Source organism: Galleria mellonella, unplaced genomic scaffold, assembly GCF_026898425.1.
Source record: "Galleria mellonella isolate WM207_F2 unplaced genomic scaffold, CSIRO_AGI_GalMel_v1 utg424, whole genome shotgun sequence".
Classification (NCBI taxonomy): domain Eukaryota; kingdom Metazoa; phylum Arthropoda; class Insecta; order Lepidoptera; family Pyralidae; genus Galleria; species Galleria mellonella.
Window position 1 is genome coordinate 3,315,547 of NW_026442097.1, and position 23,068 is coordinate 3,338,614.

The following is a 23,068-nucleotide window of genomic DNA, read 5'->3' on the forward strand; positions in this document are numbered from 1 at the left end:
AGTCGAACTGATTCGAGTATTGACTCGAAATCACATTTATTTATTTATTTATACTGTATTGTACATACTAGTCATCATCTTCCTACCCTTATCCCAAGGGGGGGAAAGGGATTGTTAGTAATAGAGACTAAAAATCCCATTGCTAGCAATATACCCAACCAGGTCGACCTCCTCATGGTTCCCCCCGGCAACTATCATGGTTAATTCCTGATGAATTCATCATGATGGGCTAACTGGCCTGTTTTCATCCTCATCTATCACCCCTCACTGGTGCCTCGCCAACGTATCCCGTTAACGCAGGCGGGGTTACCATACCATTTTCACCCACCAAAAAAAACCCTTATCCCAATGTATTTGGGGTCAGTGTAATTTGTTTTTTTATTCATATTACAAAAAGATTTGGCTTATAGTTTTACGACCGGCCGCCTGCCTGACGTCAACCTTCTTTAGGCATGTATTTGTTGATGGTTTCCGCCACCTACAGTATGGAGCAAAGGATTGAGGAAAAAAGGAAGGGAACGTTGGAAATGAAAGCGTGAAGGAAATCGGTAAATAAGAGGAATAAAGGAATGGAAAGGGGGGGGGGATACTGCAGCGGCTGTACACACTAGTAATACATAAAATTATGACAAAATAATCAAATGTACAAATGCGAGCTTAACTCTACAAGAGTTCTTCTCCAGCAACACCCAAAGTGGAAAGGAGCATCAATATCACATTGATTACACCAATCTAATAATGCTGTGAATACCTAATAATCAGACTCTCTATATTGAGTAATCAAATATCAGGCATTCAAGTTTTTAAATAATTATATACAGCACTATGGATATTACAGGAAACACTGTGACGCCCACAGTAGCCCTCATGGCAGCCATGTTATAATTCTGTACCCTAGAATTTTATCGCTACCTATAATTCTTGAAACTGGAACACAGCCATGCAAGCACAACTGCTTCATGCCAGAAACACAAATGGGACAGAGGCACCCAAGCAGACAACTTTTGCACAAAATCTTCCATTAAATGACTGAATATTACTAGCTATATTTTGCATCTTTGCCCGCGTGAATCAATACACAAAGTATCCTGTGCGCTAATTTTGGATATAACCTATCCATGTACCTAATTTCATTTGAAATCTGTCCAGTAGTTTTTGTTTGAAAGAGCAACAAATATCCATCTATCCATCATTACATTTATATAATATTAATAATCGAATCTTTATTAAAAATAATAGAGTTGGACGAAGTACTCGAATACGCATTCGAATAATCGAATACTTATCAGAATTTTGGACTCGAGTCTTTATTCGATTGTTTTCCCATTCAGTCACAACATATTCGAATGTCAAAAAAGGTCGTTTAGGTACACCACTAACGCGGATCAACGCAGTGCGGCGATAGTGACGTGCCGTGTAATATAACAGCTGTATAAGATATGACGTTCCGTCACTTGATATATGAATATCGATAAAATATGATTTTATTTGAATGAATGAATGGAAACTATTTATTGTTCCCTTCAATGAATGATATAGATTATAAAATATGTAACGGGAGGGCCCTTATCTCAGAAGTTTGTGTAATAAACAATCTGAAATAATTATAGTTCTATGTATATGTGCTTCTATGTATATGTATGTATATATATATATATATATATATATATATATATATATATATATATATATATATATATATATATATATATATATATATATATATATATATATATATATATATATATATATATATATATATATATATGAAGCGAAAGAATTACGCTATTATTCAGTACGGAAACCTAAAAATTACGGTTTCAATTATTTACAAAATTGATATGAGACCAACATGGGAATAAACCTTGTCGATTATGTTAAAATCGGACCAACATGAAAAAGAAGAATCGACTCGGTTGATTTTTTTTATTTGTCACTTTGTTTACGAGGGATGGGAAGTGTGACAGAGATATTAGAGAAAAAGAACTGTTAAAATCGGTACATTATTGACTGACACTAACACTCGTAATCGTGGGTATGGCAGAAGAAGCATAGTAAGATAAACCGACATAAAAAAGTGTGATTAGAGAGAGTGTGAAAGACGATGTAGTGACAAAAATCGATGTTGCGTTGGTTTGGTCATTTGGTTGAGAAGAATTACGAAAGAGATTTTTTTTATTTGACCAAATCACGTGCTCAAATTAAAAACTAACCGACGAGCGTGTCAATTCTGATTTGGCGTTCCCGATTTGGAAAATTCTTACCGATTTGGAAAATTCTTTTTTCCTCTGAAAGAATATACTTACAGATTGATCCTATAGAAATTTTACCAAAATTGGGTCAGTACTTTAGTTTTTAAATAAAAATAACTGGTTTTGTCACAATTTAAGTCGGTTTTTTTTAATATGGGACACAATATTTAATTATGGAATTTGCTTAAAAATACATTTTTCTTATACTTACTAATATAAAGAATGTAATAGTTGTTTGTTTGTTTTTTCTTTCTTTTTAATTAAAGAGCTTTACCTTCTTCAGGTATATCAATCCCTGATCTGGTTTTTCAAAAAAATCATATCTACTTTCCCTAGACACGGAATTAATGAGTATCAATAATTTAGGGAGAGTTTGTTCGTTTGTTAACTCTTATCGCTCTGACGGCTCAACCAGGAGGGAAAGGGATTGTCAATTATGAGATTTAACAGCTTCATTGCTAGCAATACACCCCATCAGGTCGACCTCCACGCTGTTTCCCCTGGAAACCGTAGTGGTTAATTCTTGTTCAATTGGTCACTATGGGCCAACTGACCTGCCTTCATCCTTACCTGTCAACTTTCACTGGTGCCCTGCTTCACCCTTCACTGGTGCCCCGTTAGCGTATACCTATAGCGCAGGCAGGATTACCATTCCATATTCACCCATTAAAAAAAAGGCTTAACCAAACACGATGAATTTTGGTATGCAGGTAGTATATGGGATGGAGAAGAATATAGACTACTTGTTATCCGGATCAGTGAACAAGGGATATGGGATATGATCACGTGGACGAATTCGCGGGTAAAAGTTAACTAATGCAATGCTATTTTACTAGTTAACCTTTGGAATTACCTATTGGTAAATTACCTACGTAATGAATCCGGGTCGACAAATGTTGACCCGAGACGAAAATTAAAATAAAACTTAATTTAAGAATAGAAAAACCGAATAAACCTTGTATAGATGGAAACTCAGTAGAAAAATCGCTTGCTTGGGGACGTCTGTCCCACTCCACTTTTTTTTAATAGGCATTAATAGAATGGCATACCCCGTCAGCGTATACCGTTAGTGCAGATGGGGCTACCATTTCATTATCATCCATGGAGCTGTTAGGCTGTTACATTCCCTTTACTAATAATCCCTCCCCTCACCCCCTCATGAAGGGTATCTAGAGCGCCACAGTATACACTATGATGCCCACAGCCACTTTCTACCATCGTGCGGCTCGCCATCGACAAAGAGTTCATCCTCATGTCCTACAGCCTCAATGGTCGCGTACTGCGCGGTTTCAAAGACAAACACTCAGGTTGTGGAATGAGCTCCTAGCCGAGGTTTTCCCAAGAGACTACAGCATAAGGTTCTTCAAAGGGGGGGGGGGGGGGGGTAAAGAAGTTTCTTCAGGGTCGGCAACGCACGCGTAAACCTCTGGTATTGCAGGTTTTCATACGCTACGGTAACCACTTACCATCAGGAGGGCAGTATGCTTGTTCGCCACATCAGTGGTATAAAAAAACTGTGTTGTCCACGGAGTTGTTCACGTCTATAACTGACGTTTACAAGTCCAACACTGCGGGGGATAATTGTCAATTGACAGTCCCATTGTTAACAATATATATTGTCAGATCGACCTCCACATGGTCCCCCTTGTCCTCATCGTGCTGAATTCCAGGTGTAATCATCATGGTGGGCCAACTGACCTGCCTTTTCATCTTGATCTATCATTCCTCACTGGTGCCCCATCAGCGTGTACCGTTACCACAGACGGGGTTACCATTCCATTATTAAGTCCTCTACCCAAAGGTTGTCTGGAAAAGATTGTTTAGCGATAAAGCTGCCTTTTGTATCATTTCTCTTTAATATTTACTGTATTTTTTTTTGTTGGTTTATTGGTGCAATAAAGTGTAAAATAATTAAGTAATTTCCAGAGGGAGACTTTGTACAAAAGTCGATTGCTTGGGTACCTCTGTCCCATTCGTGTTTCTACCGTGAAGTAGTTGTGTTTGGATGGCTGTGTTTCGGTTTAAAGGGTGGGATATGGCGTGAATTTACTGGGTACAGAGAAATAACACCTGAGTCCTCAGAAATGGCAACGCATGGGGGGTATCATGGGCGAAACAGTATACTCCGTTATGTCCATGGTACTGCTCGTGTGTATAGGCGACGGTTACCACTTTCCATCAGGTGGGCCGTCAGCTTGTTTGCCATTCTATGTTGTATAAAAAAAACCATTGAGAAACCATATTATTATGGCTATTGACCTTGTTTAATATTATTACCGGTCACTGTAAATGCTGATGGATAATTAATTACATATCAATTCATAACAAATTTGTTGAATGAATAGGTGCTTCCTAGGGGGGAAAGGGATTGTTAGTAATGGAGACTGAGAATCCCATTGCTAGCAATATACCCAACCAGGTCGAACTCCTCGCGGTTCTCCCTGGAAACTATCATGGTTAATTCCTGATGAATTCATCATGTTGAGCTAACTGGCCTGTTTTCATTCTCATCTATCACCCTTCACTGGTGCTCCGCCAGCGTATCCCGTTAGCGCAGGCGGGGTTACCATACCATTTGCACCCATCAAAAAAAAAATAGGTGCTTCCGGGAGGAAAGGGATTGTTATCAATGGTGTTTGACAGCCCCATTTCTAGCAATATAGGGCATATTAGATCGACCTCCACGTGATTCCCCCTGGAAACCATCGTGAACAATTCTTGTTGAATTCGTCACGATGGGCTAACTGACCTACTTCATCCTCACCTATCATCCTTCACTGGTGCCCCGCCAGTGTATACCGATAGCGCAGGCGGGATTACCATATCATTATTATTAAAAAAAAAATTGGTGCTTCCATACACACTAACTGAATTAACCGACTTGGTTTTACACGAGATACCGCAACTTTTTGTGGTTAAAGAACTGTGTTGCGAGCTTGGCAATTTTTTCAAACTACTTCAAAAAAAGAATGTTCTAAAATCGGTTGTATTTTTTTTTTATATTTGTTACCGATTAAATTTTTTTTTATCTAAAATGATGTACTTACAGATTGGTTACATAGAGATAGTATTAAAAACAGACAAGTAGTTTAGTTTTTAAACCGAAATGAACGTACATAATGTATTTTATCTGTATTTCTTTCTCTTTTTTTTTTATTATTTTTTTTTTCAGTGGTATTTCGCGGCTCACTTTTAGCCACAACAGAATATCAGTGTTTTGCTCTTTTTAGAACAAAGCAAAAAGCTGAATTGTGGCCATTTTGTATTACTGTGGCACACGCATGAAGAGAAAAAAATTGTTACTAATTTTATGCATAAATCAAATAAATTATTTAAATCACACTGGCAGCGTGTCATTTTTATATATTTTATGTTTTTGACGGAATTTCACCTTTGCGTCATTGTTCAAAGAACCTAAATCTAAACACAAAAGGAATTGACGACGCAGCAGCCGAATATAATATTACACGAACTATTTCGAGTTACTTTTGACGCACTCACAACTCGAAACCTATTTAATAATCATAAATAAAATTTAGCACAGTTATTGCTACGCTGATTTTATAATATTTGATTTGTTAGTAAAACCTAGCCAAGCGAAATTATAAGCTTGAATTACATCCCAATCTTGACTAGGTTTTACGAAATAATGAGCTTAAGTTACATCTCAAGTAAAATAAATATATCTTTAAAATTTAAGAATTTATAATACCTATTAAGTAGTAAACATGGTGGTAATGCTAAAAAAATATTATATATGTACATTCATTTTTTCATGTCGCATATTTATACGCATACAGAGTAACTTATAAATTTTAAGATCTCAATTCTTTTTTCAAAAACCGACAAGAGAATGTTGCGTTGGTTTGAACATTTAGAGAGGATGGAAGAAAGAAGAATTATGAAAGAATGAAGATGTCGGTAAAAGCTGCCCTAGACGGACATGTCGATCATATAGGCGAGGTGCTGAAGAAAGGCCAAATTAAAAGTATCCGTGTATGAAAAGATTGATGAATGTGCAGGGAGCAAAGAAGGCTTGTTAGAACCGAAACTTTTGACGTTCCAATGTTTTTGCCTACCCTTAAAGGAGACAGGTGTGTTGGATATACATATATTTATATGTATGTATGTATGTATCGAAATAATAATTTGTAATATTGAACTTGACTCTCGTTTCACATTTATGTTTTTAATGAGATAATAATATACTCCAAACGTTCAAGACTTATGATATATGTAATCATGTAACTTTTTTACGCAGTAAAACACGTTTTTATTTTTCATTCAGATTCAATACACGACAAACGTTCATTTTGGCCTCTATATTAAATGTTTTGTGTTTTTCTAAGCAAATTACGTACACGCAAACACGAGAAGGTATGATCTATTATTTTTTATCATCATATATCTAGCTATCATCATCACATCAGCTTTTAACTATCCATTGCTGAAAACAAGCCTCCCCCTTGGGGGGTTTTGCCAGTTGCCACGCTTAGTAGGCGGATTGGCAACCACAGTTACGCTTTGGATATATTTTAAGAAGGACCTCCTTCGAGTATTAAGTTCCCTTAGTTCTCCTATTACTACACCTACGAGAAAGGAAGTGGTGGCCTATTCTATGCCGGGACCACACGGTCTTTTATTACTATACTAGTTTTTTTTTTTTTTCCAACCAACCAACGTCTTACCAAAGTCTTACTGCGGTTGCCAAACCGTCTGACAAGCTAAGCAACTACTGGCGAAACTCTACTCCCCAAGGGATCTCCCCCTTATTCAGTATTGGAGAGTTAATGGTTAATATTTATTTATTTATTTATTTATTCTTTATTGACCACATTCCAAAAAAAAATGTCTGATACAAAAGGCGGACTTAATACTATATAGCATTCTCTCCCAGTCAACCTCTAGCAAAATAGAAATTTTATTATGTGGTGAAAAAAATTTCGTATAGGGAGATAAAGGATATGGCCTGGGATAGAGCTGGCTGGAGGAAGATGCATGAATTAGTTGCACCGACAAGAGGAAACTCTTAAATGAAAAGAAGGTGAAAAAAATTACAACACGTACAATAGAGAACTACGGCACATTATGGTTATATAAATATACATACATGAATATACAAATATGTCATCATAAAAACATACATACAAATATAAATATACATATATATATATATATATATATACCTACATATTATACTAATAGATTATATACGATAACACAAATAAACAACGATAGAGATCAAAAGTGATGATGATGAAGATGATGAATATTATGATGTGATATAATGTAGCAGAGGGAGACTACAAAAGTCGATTGCTTGGGTACCTCTGTCCCATTCGTGTTTCTACCGTGAAGCAGTTGTGTTTGCATGGCTGTGTTTCGATTTGAAGGGTGGGATATGGCGTGAATGTACAGGGTACAGAGGAATAACACCTGAGTCCTTAGGAATGACTACGCATGGGGGGGCGTCATGGGTGAAACAGTATACTCTGTTATGTCCATGGCACTGCTCATGTCTATAGGCGACGGTTACCACTTTCCATCAGGTGGGCCGTCGGCTTGTTTGCCATTCTAAGTTGTATAAAAAAAAATTAGCCTTAGAGTTCGCGGGAGAAAACTCCTTTGAGACCGCACTGTACGCGACCATTTAGGTTCAAGCGTATGAGGATGAACTCCCTGTCGATGGCGAAAGGTGAAATAAATCTAAATGTAAGGTGGTAAGGTGTAAATTAATACTGCCCAGTGATCGTACCATCCTTTTTTTAACCTACTTCAAAAAGAGGGAAGTTCTCAATTCGGTTGATTTTTTTTATGTTTGTTACCTCATAACTCCATCAGGTGTGAACCGATGTGATTTTTTCTAATCTGAATCAGCCATTCATTATAAAAAAAGTATGCATGGTGCCAGTCGATCATCCTGTACGGGCTTTTCAATGACCATGTAATTTTATACGTAGCACATTTAAATAAATACACATAATGTTAACAGAGATTTAAAAGAGTAACTGTTCAGTTTTTTACGGGTTCTTTTCAGCAAATAACAGCATTTTGGGCCCTGCAGTAGATTTAAAAAAAAATACGATTTAAAACTGCTATTTGAATTTTGAATTTTATGATTATTCCTTTTTACAGTGTAATGGAGAATTTCATATATTACCGTTTACTTGGATATGTGGTGACAATATGTACGCATCTTGCCAACTTCGCTGTGGTGACGTCACGGCTGCAACAGAAACTGCCAACCAATCCTGAACTGACTATATTTCTGAACCTACAATACCGATACCTCACAGTGTGGACTGCGGTATGATAATATTATGATTTGCTAGCGACGCGCCCTGACTTCGCACGGGTAGACAGAAAAAAAATACAACCATCTCTACACGCTATGTTGTCATCGAATAGGCCACCCGTTCTTTCCGATGGGTGTCGTAAAAGGTGACTAAGGGAGGGCGAGGGATGGACAGCAGCGTCCGTTTTAAAACATCTCCAAAGTCTAACTGCGGTTGCCAATCCGCCTGCCAAGCGTGGCAATTACTGGCAAAACCTCCCTTATAGAGAAGTCTTATTTAGCAGAAGATTGTTAAAGGCTATTTTTTTATTTTTTCTAGAAAATGTAAATTATACTCTTTTTCCGCGCTAAGCCTCTGATTTGGACCATTGTGCGTATAAGTCGCTAGTACGGCTAGCCCAGCTCCGCCTAGAAGCACAGAAGCTTCCTGGGAACTTCACAGGCCTCACAGAGCGACCTATTGTTATTTATAAACCAAATGATAAACAAACCAGAGAGAGACTTGTACAAAAGTCATTTGCTTGGTTACTTCTATCTCATTCAAGTTTCAATCGTGAAGTATTTGTGTTTGCATGGCTGTGTTTCGGTTTGAAGGGTGGGATATGGCGTGAATTTACAGGGTACAGAGGAATAACACCTGAGTCCTCAGGAATGGCAACGCATGAGGGGTATCATGGGCGAAACAGTAAACTCTGTTATGTCCATGGTACTGATCATGTATATAGGCGACGGTTACCACTTTCCTGCAGGTGGACGCTCAGCTTGTTTGCCATTCTAAGAAAATAAAATCTTTACTTTATAACATTGTTTAAAAAGATGGACTACATTATGTTTGTTCCCTCATAACTCCGTCAATTGTAAATCGATTTGGGTAATTCTTTTTTTATCTGAAAGGATACACTTTCAGATTGGTCCTATAGAAATTTTATCAAAATCGATCAAGTAGTTTAGTTTTGAAGTCAAAATAACCGGTTTTGCCCCAAAAAAAAAATACGGTTTTTTTGGGGGACACAATCTTAAATTACATTAAGTTACATTTATAATGTTACATTATCATTATGTTTTTAAATTAAATTATAAAATAAAAATAATATTTTGTCAACAGGTTTTTCAGTTGACCTACGCCATTGTTGGTCTGGTGTGTGATACCTTAACAGTAATAGGAAAAAACTCACCGAGACTTAAAACTATTAGAGAATCCAGTAATAAATATTTCTCGGCCATCGTACTACCCTACACAGTGGTAAGCTTTAACTAACTTCGAAACAAAAAAAAAAAATTAAATACAATTTTGCAATTAGTACCAATTTTAAGTATTCATTTTTATTAAAATAGTTTATTCATGTGTTAAATATGTCCTCAATGGGTCCATACATACAATTTTCTAGCGTTAAGGAATTATTCGTATTAAAAAACTAGCGAGCGGTCCCGGCTTCGCACGGGTAGGCAGATAGGAAGGTAAATTAGTATGTTACATCAGCTTTAAGATATTTTGAGTTACATTATTGTAGTTTTTGTATAGGTCTCTAATTTTTCAAAAATGTAGCATTCTATATGTGGAAGAATTTTTAAAATCGGTTGAGTAGTTTTTGGGTATATCCATTACAAACAAACATACAAACGAACAAATTTTCGCTTTTCATAATATTAGTGTAGAAAGTATAAACTCTTGCCTTGTGGTCCCGGCATAGAACGGACCATCCCTTCCTTTCCCGTGGGTGTCGTAAGAGGCGACAAAGGGAATTTAATTGTCGAGGGATGTGAAGCAGAGTACCTTTTAAAACATCACCAAAGCCTAACTGCGGTTGCCAACTCGCCTGCCAAACGTGGTAACTACTGGCAAAATCCCTTTATGGGGGGCTTCCGTTCAACAGTGGACAGTTAACGGCTGTAATGATGAAGCATCTAAAAATAGGATGTTGCTAATTCGAGGGTATTTCTCGCGTATGTTTTTAAACGATTTTTAAAAATAAGTTTCTAAATTGGTATGATGATGTTGGTAGATGCTGTACAGGGTACAGAGGAATGACACCCGAGTCCTCAGGAATGGCAACGCATGGGGGGTATCATGGGCGAAACAGTATACTCTGTTATGTCCATGGTACTGCTCATGTCTATAGGCGACGGTTACCACTTTCCATCAGGTGGGCCGTCAGCTTGTTGGACATTCTAAGTTGTATAAAAAAAAACTTAGTCTATGTTATACATACTTCATTAACATTCTGTCATCATCGTCATGTTAGCCGATAACTGTCCGCTGCTGAACATAAGGCTGACCCGTAAGAGGAGTTTTGCGAGTAGTTGCCACGCTTGGCAGGCGGCTTGTCAACCGCAGATAGGCTTTCTGATGACGTTGTAAACGCTATTTCCCATTCCGCGACCATAACGGTCCTTTAGTCGCCTATTACGACACCCACGGAAAAAGGAAGATTGGCCCATTATAACCACATTACTGATTCACTATCTATAATTCATTAAAATTTCATTAAAATCAACACTGTTTGTTGCAGCTGGTCTTCACACTGTTCTGGCCCATTTATTTCTACGACAAGCCACTCGTGTTCCCACCAAAGGGCAACATGATCATAAGTTGCACTTCAAACATTATCTTTCACGCGTTCATACTACCCGTTGTCGTATGGGAGTTGATATTTCAAAGGAAAACAACGAATGTTTCACATAAACAGAACTGTTTATATATTTTTCTGATGTACGTGACATATAACAGCGCGTAAGTATATATATATTTTTTTAATGGTTGAAAAATAGCATGGAAACCCCGCCTGCGCTATCGGTATACACTGGCGGGGTACCAGTAAGAGGTGATAGGTAAGGATGGAAAGGCAGGTCAGTTAGCCCATCGTGATGAATTCCACAATAAATTAGTCACGATAGTTTCTAAAGGGAACCGTGTGGAGGTCGACCTGAAAGGGTATATTGATAGCAATGGGGACTAACCTCCTCAATACTAACAATCACCTCCCCTCCTCACCGTAAGTTTATATTTATATCATCATCATCTCAGCAATTATCCGTCCACTGCCGAAAATAGGTCTCCCTCCTCCATAGACGGCCATTAAGTAACCCCTCCCCATGGTAAGTATATATATATATATATATATATACTTGTTAGATTAACTGTTGAGTTTGTTGCGTGCTCTTCTCAACAGATAATAACTTTTTGAACCCTGATCAAAAAGTTATTATCTGTTAAGATCTCAGAAGTAGAAAAACTAATGAAATAAATCACTTCTACATTTTTTTTATACAACTTAGAATAGCAAACAAGCCGACGGCCCACCTGTTGGAAAGTGGTAACCGTCGCTTATAGATATGAGCAATACCATGGACATAACAGAGTATACTGTTTCACCCATGATACCTCCCATGCGTTGCCATTCCTGAGGACTCAGGTGTTATTCCTCTGTACCCAGTAAATTCACGCCATATCCAACCCTTCAAACCGAAACACAGCCATGCAAACACAACTGCTTCACGGTTGAAACACGAATGGGACAGAGGTACCCAAGCAATCGACTTTTGTACAAAGTCTCTCTCTGGTATGGTTACATCATAACTCCGTCTGATATGAATTAATAAATTATTTATACATTTGAAAATATTTTTAAAAAATAACCCAACACTTGTGAAGCAATAATGTATTTTGAATTTCAGGTTATTTTATACGCGCTATGGAGATTATGGTGTTTGGCCGTACCTTGTCTTGAAGGTACTGGAAGGTACAATATTTTTCCCATTATTCTTTTTATACATATTAATAGTACTATACGTCGGTTACTTTACACAATGGCGTATAAAGTCTACCGTCTGGGAACGTAGGGACAAAAGTTGTATAAAACAATCTTAATATTTAATTAATTATTAATTACAAATAACTTAATAATTAATTACTTTTATATTTTGCATTATTATACTAAATTATTTTTTAATTATGTATTTTTAATTTTTTCCTTACCTTTTTACTCTTGTTTATCATTATTAAGTTATTATTAAGAGACGTACTTTTACAAGCATAAAAATATCTGTGACACTGAGACCTTTCCATGATCTGTTGTGCTCGCCCTTTTTTTTTAATGTTCGCATCTAATTCCTATCAGTGATAGAAATTTTAAGATGCTTTCTGTGGCAATGTTTTTTAGCGATGGGACTGGTAGTTCACATTACTAACAATCCCTTCTTTTTTTTATACCACTGAGGTGGCAAACAAGCATACGGCCCACCTGATGGTAAGTGGTTACCGTAGCCTATGAACACCTGCAATACCAGAGGTATTACGCGTGCGTTGCCGACCCTGAAAAACCTCTTTACCCCCCTTTTGAAGAACCCCATGCTGTCTGTCATGCATGCATGTCTCTTGGGAAAACCTCGGCAGGGAGCTCATTCCACAACCTGAGTGTTCGTGGGAGGAAACATCTCTGAAACCGCGCAGTACGCGACCATTGAGGCTGTAGGACATGAGGATGAACTCCCTATCGATGGCGAGTCGTACAATGGTAGAAAGTGGCTGTGGGCATCATATTAAACAAAACCTCTGAGCACAATCCATTGTACACGCGGTAGAACACGCAGAGTGAGGCAAAATCTCTCCTAAAACTTAAGGGTTCGATACCGCTTGTGAGCTTGGGATCATCGACAATTCTCATAGCTCGTCGTTGCACTGAGTAGAAAGGTTCAAGCTGGTATTTAGGTGCTCCGGCCCATAAGTGACAGCAATACTCCATGTGGGGCCGGATTTGCGATTTGTAGAGCATTAATCGCTGATCCGGCGTGAAGTACTGCTTCTTTCTTCCTTTTCCCCATTATAGGTACTAGACTACACGAACCCATACTCACACAAATCCACATACATACACTCAAACACACACGATATAAATACCAGTTCAGCTTACTTTGAAATTAGATGGCGATACACTTCAATATATTTTTTATTTACTCATACATACAAATTGATGATTATATTGTTTTATTATTATTATATCAGCTGTTAACTGTCCACTGCTGAACATAGACCTCCCCTATGAGGAGTAATTTGCTAGTAGTTGCCACGTTTGGCAAGCGGATTAGCAATCACGGTTAGCCTTTGGTGATATTGTTCATCCCTCGACCATAAATTCTCTTAGTAGCTTCTTAAGACATTAAATGAGAAAGGAAGGGGTGGCCCATTCTACGCCGGGTCCTAATTACCATTGTGCAAGGTTAAAAATAAAACGCGATCCCTTTGCAAGTGATTCGAGAATAATAAAACAATAACATTTATTCACTATTGGTTACCAAACCTCATCTTCCATCTACTTTAGGTACAATGTTTTGTATTGAGTTTATAAATCAACAAAGCTTACATACAGGTTGATAGAAAACCGAATATTTTATCAGGTTACAATAAAAATGAAACTAATTAAAATAGTATATAACGTTTATATATTAATTACTTGTGTACCAATTTTCCATCAACATGTATATACAAAATACGTATTTATATATTCGACTTTCTTTACATAGATATATGTTTTATATTTGTTACTCTTCTCAATATGTTTTAAAGGTAATGTGTAAAAATACTTAATATATCATTAACAAATCAATATTTTCGTAATATAAATCATCTCATAGAAAAAACAAGATACATTATTTATTTATTTATTTTTATTTTTACTATTTTTTAAATGATCGAGATACCCGTATCGGTAGGTACCTTTGTACAAAATAGAAAGCTCTCCACAAACGATATTATTGAAATGAAACCACTAATGGAACCAATATAAAACGGGCCTAATACAAAACACACTAGCTCTCAAACAATTTCATCAATTATTCCCGTGGCGTGTCACGCATGCGTACTCAAAATATTTTATTACACTCTAACCGTTATGTGTCCAAACCTATATAATTAGTTTTAGTGGAAATTTAGCAAAACATAGTACAAAAGTTTTTAGAAATACCTACTAAAACTACCCAGCAATTAAAACGTTTACCCTATATCTATCACTATCGCACTGACACCCTTCGTATGTGCGCGAATGAGAGACGTTACGCGTCCCGTTTCGTTTTCAAATCGTCTGCACCATTCAAAGTCTACATTATATGAAATATAGAATGGACACGGCCTGTATGCGAAAAAATAGGCTTCGTATTTCAAAGTTTTTGGTTTTCTTTTTTTGTCAAATTCGACAAAAATATTACATTTTTGAAAATAGAATTCTAGATTACGAACTCGCGTAGAAACTAGTTGATTACAATCTGAACTCATTAATTAAACAAAAAACACACAATAAAAAGTTAAAAAAAAGAACGATTAAAAATTTATAGTTTTTCAACAGAATTAATTTTGAACACAGAAGCACTAAAGCCGGTTTACACGGGCAATTTTTGAGCAATAACTTCTTAGAAAATAAAAACATTCAATTTCCTATTGCACTATCTCTGGCCATCGTTACATATATAGATATTAAAAGCTCGATCTTTAATGATAACAAAATGTCCAGAATTGCACACCTAAATTGCCCGTACACGTATGTCTTTTGCACACCTAGATTGCCCGTACATCTATGCCTTTTTTACACACCTAAATTGCCCGTACATATCGTTTTACACATCTAAATTGCCCGTACATATCTTTTTACACACCTAAATTGCCCGTACATTTATATCTTTTTTGCACATCTAAATTACTCAAACACGTATATCTTTAGAATAAGAACTCATTGTTGATTACCATAGACAAATAATGAGTTCAGATTTGATTGCTTGTCTTAATTTTCATAAGTTTTTTTTTTATTGTTTTATCAATGTATTCAGCCGAATTTTCAGTCTTAGTGCTCTAAAACGTTTATTTATCGAGTTTAAAGTAAATTATATAATGGGGAATGTCCAATTGTTATAAACATAATAATTTCGTTACTCGTATTATACAAACATATAATTATGAAGTATAATTAAATAAATTAATAAAAATATAAGGTAGTAAAAATAATATTTACAAAGAATAAACGAAAAATATTAATATATAATATAAAATCAATAATTGATTGGCAAATTGCTAATAGCAACGTTATTAATTTAATTTCGCCGTATAATTATTTCAGATGTAATAGATTATTAGTTGAATTAGATTTGGAATTGGACAAGCCCCATTATTAAGCTAAATGAATCACTAATTCGTCTAATGTGCGCCTAAATTCTTATATTTAAACAAAAAAAAAAAGTTTTAAATATCGCTCAGTGAAAAAGTTACATTCACTAAAATCACTTGAATATAAGTTTTATATTTTTTTTTTTCATAACAATATCAATAAAACAAACGGGAATATATAAATGTAGCTATATATATATATACATATATATTGTGTTTAAAAATAATATATTGAACCACCCGTATATTTTTTACTATTATGTATCTCACTATTTATGTACGATTATTAGCTATATTATGTATTGTTTTAAATAAAAAATATGACGGTGCTGTAACGGGGGGGGGGGGGGATCAAATAATATTAATTCGTGTAAAAAGGAACGCATAAAAAGAAATTAACCAAAAAAAAATAAAACAAAATAAAACAAAACAAATAGACAATAACAGATTGCTTTATTTAACAAAAAATATATAATATATAGAAAGATAAAAAACAACACTTTCACATGATCGTTCAAGATTCGACATCCCGGCAGGTCATCGTGGAAAATTTGTTTTTCACTTTTTTTTAATAAAATGTAAAATTAAAATTAACCCATTGAACCTTATAATGACATTTAATATAAAATACATATGATTAATTACTATTTACAAAATACGAGTTAAGATTTATACTTCTTTTTTATTATTAATATAAACCAGTCTATAGTAAAGGCTATTCGACAAAACTTAGCGTAAATGTTAGAAAAATTGATGGTTAATATTTCTAATAGACGTAGCAGGCAATTTTAATATAGAAAAATGAGGAAACAAAGATTCGTTCTTGATACGTACATAAAAGTGCGTAAAGCGTAAAAAAACTGTAAGTATAATTTACGTATTACAAAAAAATATATATATAAATTACAGTAAAAAATGTACTTTAAAATTCAGTTGTACAGTTATTATTATGCATTGCTTACGGCATAATCTCTTGTTTATTATGCAAAAAAACAAATAATGTTGAATAAATTCCAAACATGGCACCAAAGCGAAGAACGTGCAAAAAATGAGATCAAATTTATTCTATGAAAATATGTAAATTGCCTGCTGAGACAGTACAAAATTAATTTGATCGGTACAAATTTGATTGGTTTATTTATTTATTCATTTTTCAATATAATAATAATAATAATGTTCGACTGCGATTTTGTTCAATGCACCGTACAATAATACGTTATATTCCATCTTATTATTAGTTTATATTAAGTTATTTATAATTTGAAAATTTTTCATCGCTTCACTTGTTCAAGCCAACGAAAAATAAAATATATAATAAAATGGGCAGTATTGTGTATCCTATATTACAACTTATATCATCTATGTTGAAGAGAAATAAAAAAAAAACATCAATAATAATAATCATTTGAAATAAATAACAAATTACAATATTCTTTATAAAAAAAATTGTTAAAAAATAATTAGGGACTAATAATTACAGTTCTGTTTAGAAAAAGAAAACTGTAGTGTGTACATTACGACGCTATAACGTTATAAATTTATTCACTTCTTAATAAAAACTCTATTACTATTATTATTTTTATATATAATTCTTACTTTCTCATCAAAGTTATACATTTATGATAATTATATTACGATACGCCTCTATATACAAACACACAACAAAACATATATGTATTATTATGTATTTATATAAAGCTCACAAATTCAGGTTCCATATATTCCCATAATCTACATTTGTTATGAAAAATAAGAGCATAACAAAAAAATAATATAATACCATCTGACATTACGTATGAAGTGTGAACACCTATAACGTGCCTAGATTCAAAATTAAATAAACATTTAAATATTAATATTGTACGTACGTACCTATACGTAAAATATCATTATAACAGTCTCAAAGTACATACATACAATTATAAATAGGTTAACAAATAACGTTCCAGGTGTCCACAGTTCAGGGGACAATCGAATAAAAAAAAATACATAGCTGTCAAGTCTTTAAATAAAAGTCGGCCTCACTACTGCCACCTCCGGATTTCGTAGGCAAAAATGAGATCGTACAAACCCCAATTAAGAATATAACCCATGGAATAATTTGGCGAAATTATCCGTGTGTATAATCTAGTACACTGTCTAAAGAGAATAGTTCTTTGTAGAGTGCTGGGAATACATGATGTGGATGTGCCGCTTTAAAGCGACATAACGCCTCCAAATGCATGAGCGATAGTTCTCTGTAACAAAATAAATGTAGTTGTTGTAATGTTACATATAATTCCATAATATATGTACTTAGTTATTTTATGATCTTACATTCCATTTGTCTCTGCTGGACACATAAAGGTAGGGACAAGTGAAAAAAAATCTACTATTACTCCCCAAGGGGGAAAGTTGGTAGGGGCAAGTGGAACTGGCCAATTAATTTCACATGAACGCTAATTCTGTATAGTAGTACATGTAACATATAATTTCAGAATATATGTACTTGATTATTTTATTATCTTAATTAATAATACAATAATTTTCTGTAACAAAGTAAATGTAGTTACATATAATATCAGAATGGATGATTGATTTAGAAACAGGTGATTCTAAAAGCTGAATAAAAGATAATAATTTAATAAATCTATTTATGTGTATTGATCAATAATATCATAACAAAGGATTAACACCCCACTGCTGGAAACAAGTATCTATACATATAATGAAACTGGTCGAATGTCTGTACATAGAATAAAAAAACGCTAAAAACTGAGTCATGGGGATGTTTAACAAATTTTTTAATTCTTTGTCTATTTGTCTGTTTGTAAAAATTAATCTGCAAAACTGTTGGACCGATTTAAATGAAATTTTTCATGGTGATACCTTACATCCTCGGTCAACATTTTAGATACTTTTGATCACGGAAAATTAAAGAGTTTCCGTGGGATAGTTAAAACACTATAGTAAATTATACAACTTAGTACACAACCTATTTAAGTAAAATTATTTTAACCTAAGAGTGAGAACACGTGTCACGTCACACAGTGACACGTCATTTGTTAATTTTGGTTCAGTATTCGGAGACATAATAAATAGGTAGGTACATACATCGATACATAACAAAACAGGAATAACAAAAATCATGCGGACAAAGTCGTGGACATCAGCTAGTCTCACATAAGAGAAAGCTTACTGTTTTCACGCTATTCAGAGTTCCAGAAAAGTTTACAAGACACCCCCTGTCCTAATTACGTTACGTAATACTTGAACGCCTTTTACATATTACATTACACATTTTTAATAGAATTTTTCTATAAACTGATCTAACTTAATTAGTACATATAAATTACATAATAATATAAATAAAATATACACATACCTGAAGGTGGGTATTTTCGCGAGCAATGTGTCCAGCACTGTGACGTCACCTTTGAGCGGTGCGTGGTTAGATTCGATCTCGTGGCGCATTGCCGCCATCGACATATTGAATAGACACTGGATCTCTGGATTGCCACGAACTCCATGCCGTTCTGTAAATTTATATGTAGCATAACCAGAATATGTACATATACAAAATTTATATAAAAACCAATAACCCGTCCCAGTTCCGTATAGTTGCAAAATCTGGACAATAGTGCCACTTGTCGGAATTAAAACTATCTAATTAAATCAAAAAACAATAAAAGCAAACAATACAACTTTACAATTTTTTATTAAAATCTCTAGAGAAATTTCAGAAATAAACGGATAAGACCCGGGCAACTTTCATTATGTTTTTTATATGCTTAAATATGTTTTATATTGAAACACTAAATAAATGGAAATAAAAATCTAAATACAATAGACAACTTACCTGGCCACAACAACACAAGACTCTGATACAAAGCCAACTCAGTCTCAGTCAATTTAAGTCGCGCGATGGTCTTCGCGGCGTCGAATATGCCCACCACAAGTGTCACATCCCGGGGGTCGCTAGAAACGAGAAGTAATTAAAAATTAATGAAAAAAAAAACTTGTACTGTGAGTAATTCTGAAATCTTCATCGGACGGGCTGTATGCTTGTTTACCACCTTTGTAGTATAAAAAAAATCTGAACTTAAGGAAGCGACAGAGAACATAAACTTTACACACATATCATCATTATCATATCAGCCGTTAACTGTCCACTGCTGGACATAGGCCTTCCACATAAAGCGAGTCTTGCCAGTAGTTGTCACGCTTGACATGTGGGTATACACATATATTTGTATTAAAATAACAATATAATAACAATAGATTTGTTATAATAACTCCTACGATTTTATACACAGGAATGGGATATATTAATTAAATAGTATAACAAGTATTCTAAATCAATATGGCACGTTGAGGCCACTAAGTGACACCAAGAAGTGACAAACTCCATTAAACTATAATGTTAGTAGAATTAATTTCTTCAAATATATGTGTTGTACAATTTTAAAGGAATTGAATTCACTGTCTGTGTTATAACTACTAAATTAAAATTAAATTTAACACATTAATATAAATAAATTACAAAAATATATGTAACACACCAAGTAAATTTTTATACGAATATATGTAACTCACCGCGCGTGAACACACTCCCGTATTGGCAACACGACGTCACCGTACAACACTTGTTCGCGGTTCACGTCGATCAGCCGCGACAGACGAACTATTGCCAACTCGAATGAACCTGTGGAATAATTTTACATTAATATTAATATATGAATATATGTAATGAATTATTATAAGACTACTCATGTGTTTCACATTTTAAGTAGTCGAAATGTTTCAGAAACATCAACGAAGTCATTCTTATATTTAAATTAATGTAACTAAAAGATTTCGTTAGAAATCAAATATGAAATGTATTACGGAAATAATGTGCTATTTTTTTCTTTTTTTATAAAATATTTACTTTTCCTAAATATTCGTAGAATAAAAAACTATGATGAAAGAAAATTTGAAAAATAAATATATGAAAATTATATCTTTTACCAAATGGAATCATTTCATATATATTTTATACCTGTTGTTACTTTAACTTTATCAAAATAAAGGATAAGAATTACACGAGAGTAAATCCACTCAATATATAAAGAACAAATGAAATCGGCTTAAAATTGGCGTAGACAGCCTCCACCTGTTCGAAATGGATTAAGAAAAAATCTTTATACATTTCCTACCTAATTTTTCTTGTCATTCTTTTAACATTATATTTGCTGCGATTCTTAAAACATCAATATTTCCTTGAAATTGTATGAGCTTATAATAGAGGTGCATCGTTGTACATCCTAGCCAGCATGATTGTGTATGGTGTGATTGTTTGTTATGTTGTTTTCTTTACAGCAACTAGAAACGAAAATCTCTAAAGAACTAGGTAGAGAGACAGTGGTTACTTGAATAGTTAGCATCATATATCATGGCCAGAAAGTTTTATAACTGGCCTAGTTATATACTACTTCATACAGTAAAACCACTGCCATTCTCAAACCACCCTCACCTTTTAGGGAGGAGGGACTGTTAATAATGCGGACGCTAGTCTCTAGTGCTAGTATATTATCTTTTAAGTCCACCTTCAAACGATCTTGATAAATCCTGGTTAATTCCTAGCGATGAGCCAACTAAACATGGCTTCATTCCCACCTATCATCCCTCACTGGTACCCCACCAGTGTATACCGATAGCACAGACCGCTTACTGATACCCCGCCAGTGTAAATAGTGCAGGCGGTTTGCCATTCCATTTTCATAAAAAAATTGTCTAAAATTTAGATAACAATACAATACTCACCTGACTTGAGCAGCAGTATCTGGTCGTCCTGAGAGAGTTTCATGAAGCCGGGTATCAGCTTCGCAAACTCTATAATGTTTTGTATCATCCCTGTCAACTTGTCCGCGCAGTCTAACCACATCTCCTCGTAGGTCATCGAGTTGTAAAATAAAAGTCTGTATCAAAAAATAATTTGATTTAAAGGATAGAATTGAATTCCTTGATTTTTTTTATTAAAAGTAAAAGGAAGAATAATTAAAATAAGGATAGGAAAAATTAAAGTAATTACACCTCCTAATTTATTGGGAATAGACCGAAGAATTGCATAGGCAAATAAAAAATATCATTCTGGTTGAATATGAACTGGTGTTACTAATGGATTTGCAGGGATAAAATTATCAGGATCTCCTAATAGATAAGGGTTAGTTAAAGATAGTCTAATGATTATAGGAATATATGTAACATTTAAATACATATAAATAATTAGTAAAAATCTATAAAATATTATAAGATAAATATTTAATTTTTAATCAACACAAGTAGTTACTAAAGATCTGTAAGAAATTATATAAATATACCTGAGGACTCTGGTGTTATACCTGTGTACTTTGTAAATTCACTGCCATATCCCATCTTTTAAACCAAAACACAGCCATGCAAATACAACACGAAAGGGACAGAGGTAATTGGTTACCTCAAACGCATTTTGTACAAAATCCCTTTGACAATATAGAAATATAATAATATAATATAAATTCCATCATCTCGTTTCCCATAACTTGCACACTCGAATATTTTTTTTTTTTTTTATTAAATGTCGATTAATACTAAAAAGTGTCACTTACTTAGAGACATCAGGTGGTTTTCTGAACATCTCGTGGACGTACTCCAACTTTGGATTTGTGTTCGCGTGTGCCTCAGCCAGACTCTTCACCAACACCTTGCTGATGTCACCTTCCGCTGGAAATATCATCAACATTTTTTTTTATACAACTTAGAATGGCAAACAAGCTGACGGCCCATCTGATGGAAAGTGGTAACCGTCACCTATAGACACGAGCAGTACCATGGACATAACATAGATACAGAATGTAATCATTTATTTATTAAAAAGTGTACATCTTAGTAAGTATATAAAATAACTGAATCCTTTGCTTGTTAGAATTAAGATAATTATCAAATATTTTAATTTAGAATATGATCTACCCAAATTTTATTAAATCATTTTGTTAAACAGATTTTAACATAATTTGTGATAGATCATAATCTACAATTTACGTATATTTAAGGGTTGAAAACTATTTATAAATTAACAATTTAATAGCTATATTTGTGTAACACTAACTACGACAATACGACATTTTAACAGATTATTCAATATTACCAAAACCTTATTTAAAAAAAAAAGTACCTTATAAAACAAACTTTAGCGTTAAATAAAAAAAAACAAAGATCGAGTAACAACAACATAAATGAGTTTAAAGTAACGATATTTTAAACATAAATAAAGTGAGCGAATACAGTAAATATCTAAAACGAAATAAAAAATAAAATATTAGAAGAAAATCTTCATCTACATTTTTATATAAAAAATAATAAAACAAACAT

The 23,068-nt window shown here is 34.2% G+C and overlaps 2 protein-coding genes across 20 annotated transcripts in view; one reads left to right on the forward strand and one right to left on the reverse strand.

Annotated features, from left to right (window-relative positions):
* The first annotated feature begins 6,506 nt into the window (after positions 1–6,506).
* LOC113515316 (androgen-dependent TFPI-regulating protein-like) lies at positions 6,507–12,497 on the forward strand. 2 transcript variants are annotated; one of them, XM_026899484.3, is made up of 5 exons: positions 6,507–6,629; positions 8,388–8,559; positions 9,653–9,790; positions 11,058–11,278; positions 12,223–12,497. In XM_026899484.3, the coding sequence occupies exons 2-5, from the start codon at positions 8,392–8,394 to the stop codon at positions 12,413–12,415; spliced, it is 720 nt and encodes a 239-aa protein (XP_026755285.2). In that variant the 5' UTR covers positions 6,507–6,629; positions 8,388–8,391; the 3' UTR covers positions 12,416–12,497. The 2 variants fall into 2 exon arrangements, with proteins under 2 accessions (XP_026755285.2, XP_052754316.1); XM_052898356.1 differs by lacking the exon at positions 6,507–6,629 and adding an exon at positions 7,271–7,296.
* A 3,634-nt stretch (positions 12,498–16,131) lies between these two features.
* Positions 16,132–23,068, reverse strand: part of LOC113515726 (probable nuclear hormone receptor HR3) — a 178,192-nt gene continuing 171,255 nt past the window's right edge. For all 18 annotated transcript variants that reach the window (XM_052898278.1, XM_052898264.1, XM_052898279.1 and 15 more), the window contains 6 exons: positions 22,306–22,420; positions 21,482–21,636; positions 20,273–20,381; positions 19,536–19,654; positions 19,062–19,212; positions 16,132–17,934 (listed from right to left, as the gene is read on the reverse strand). In XM_052898278.1, the coding sequence (XP_052754238.1) occupies positions 17,808–17,934; positions 19,062–19,212; positions 19,536–19,654; positions 20,273–20,381; positions 21,482–21,636; positions 22,306–22,420 (776 nt within the window). In that variant the 3' untranslated portion in view covers positions 16,132–17,807. The remainder of the gene's footprint in view (positions 17,935–19,061; positions 19,213–19,535; positions 19,655–20,272; positions 20,382–21,481; positions 21,637–22,305; positions 22,421–23,068) is intronic.

Excerpts from the sequence above, each read along its gene's own strand:
- LOC113515316 (XM_052898356.1), top strand. Across the intron at positions 9,791-11,057 it reads TCGTACTACCCTACACAGTG|CTGGTCTTCACACTGTTCTG; the intron begins GTAAGCTTTAAC and ends TGTTTGTTGCAG. Across the intron at positions 11,279-12,222 it reads TACGTGACATATAACAGCGC|GTTATTTTATACGCGCTATG; the intron begins GTAAGTATATAT and ends TTTGAATTTCAG.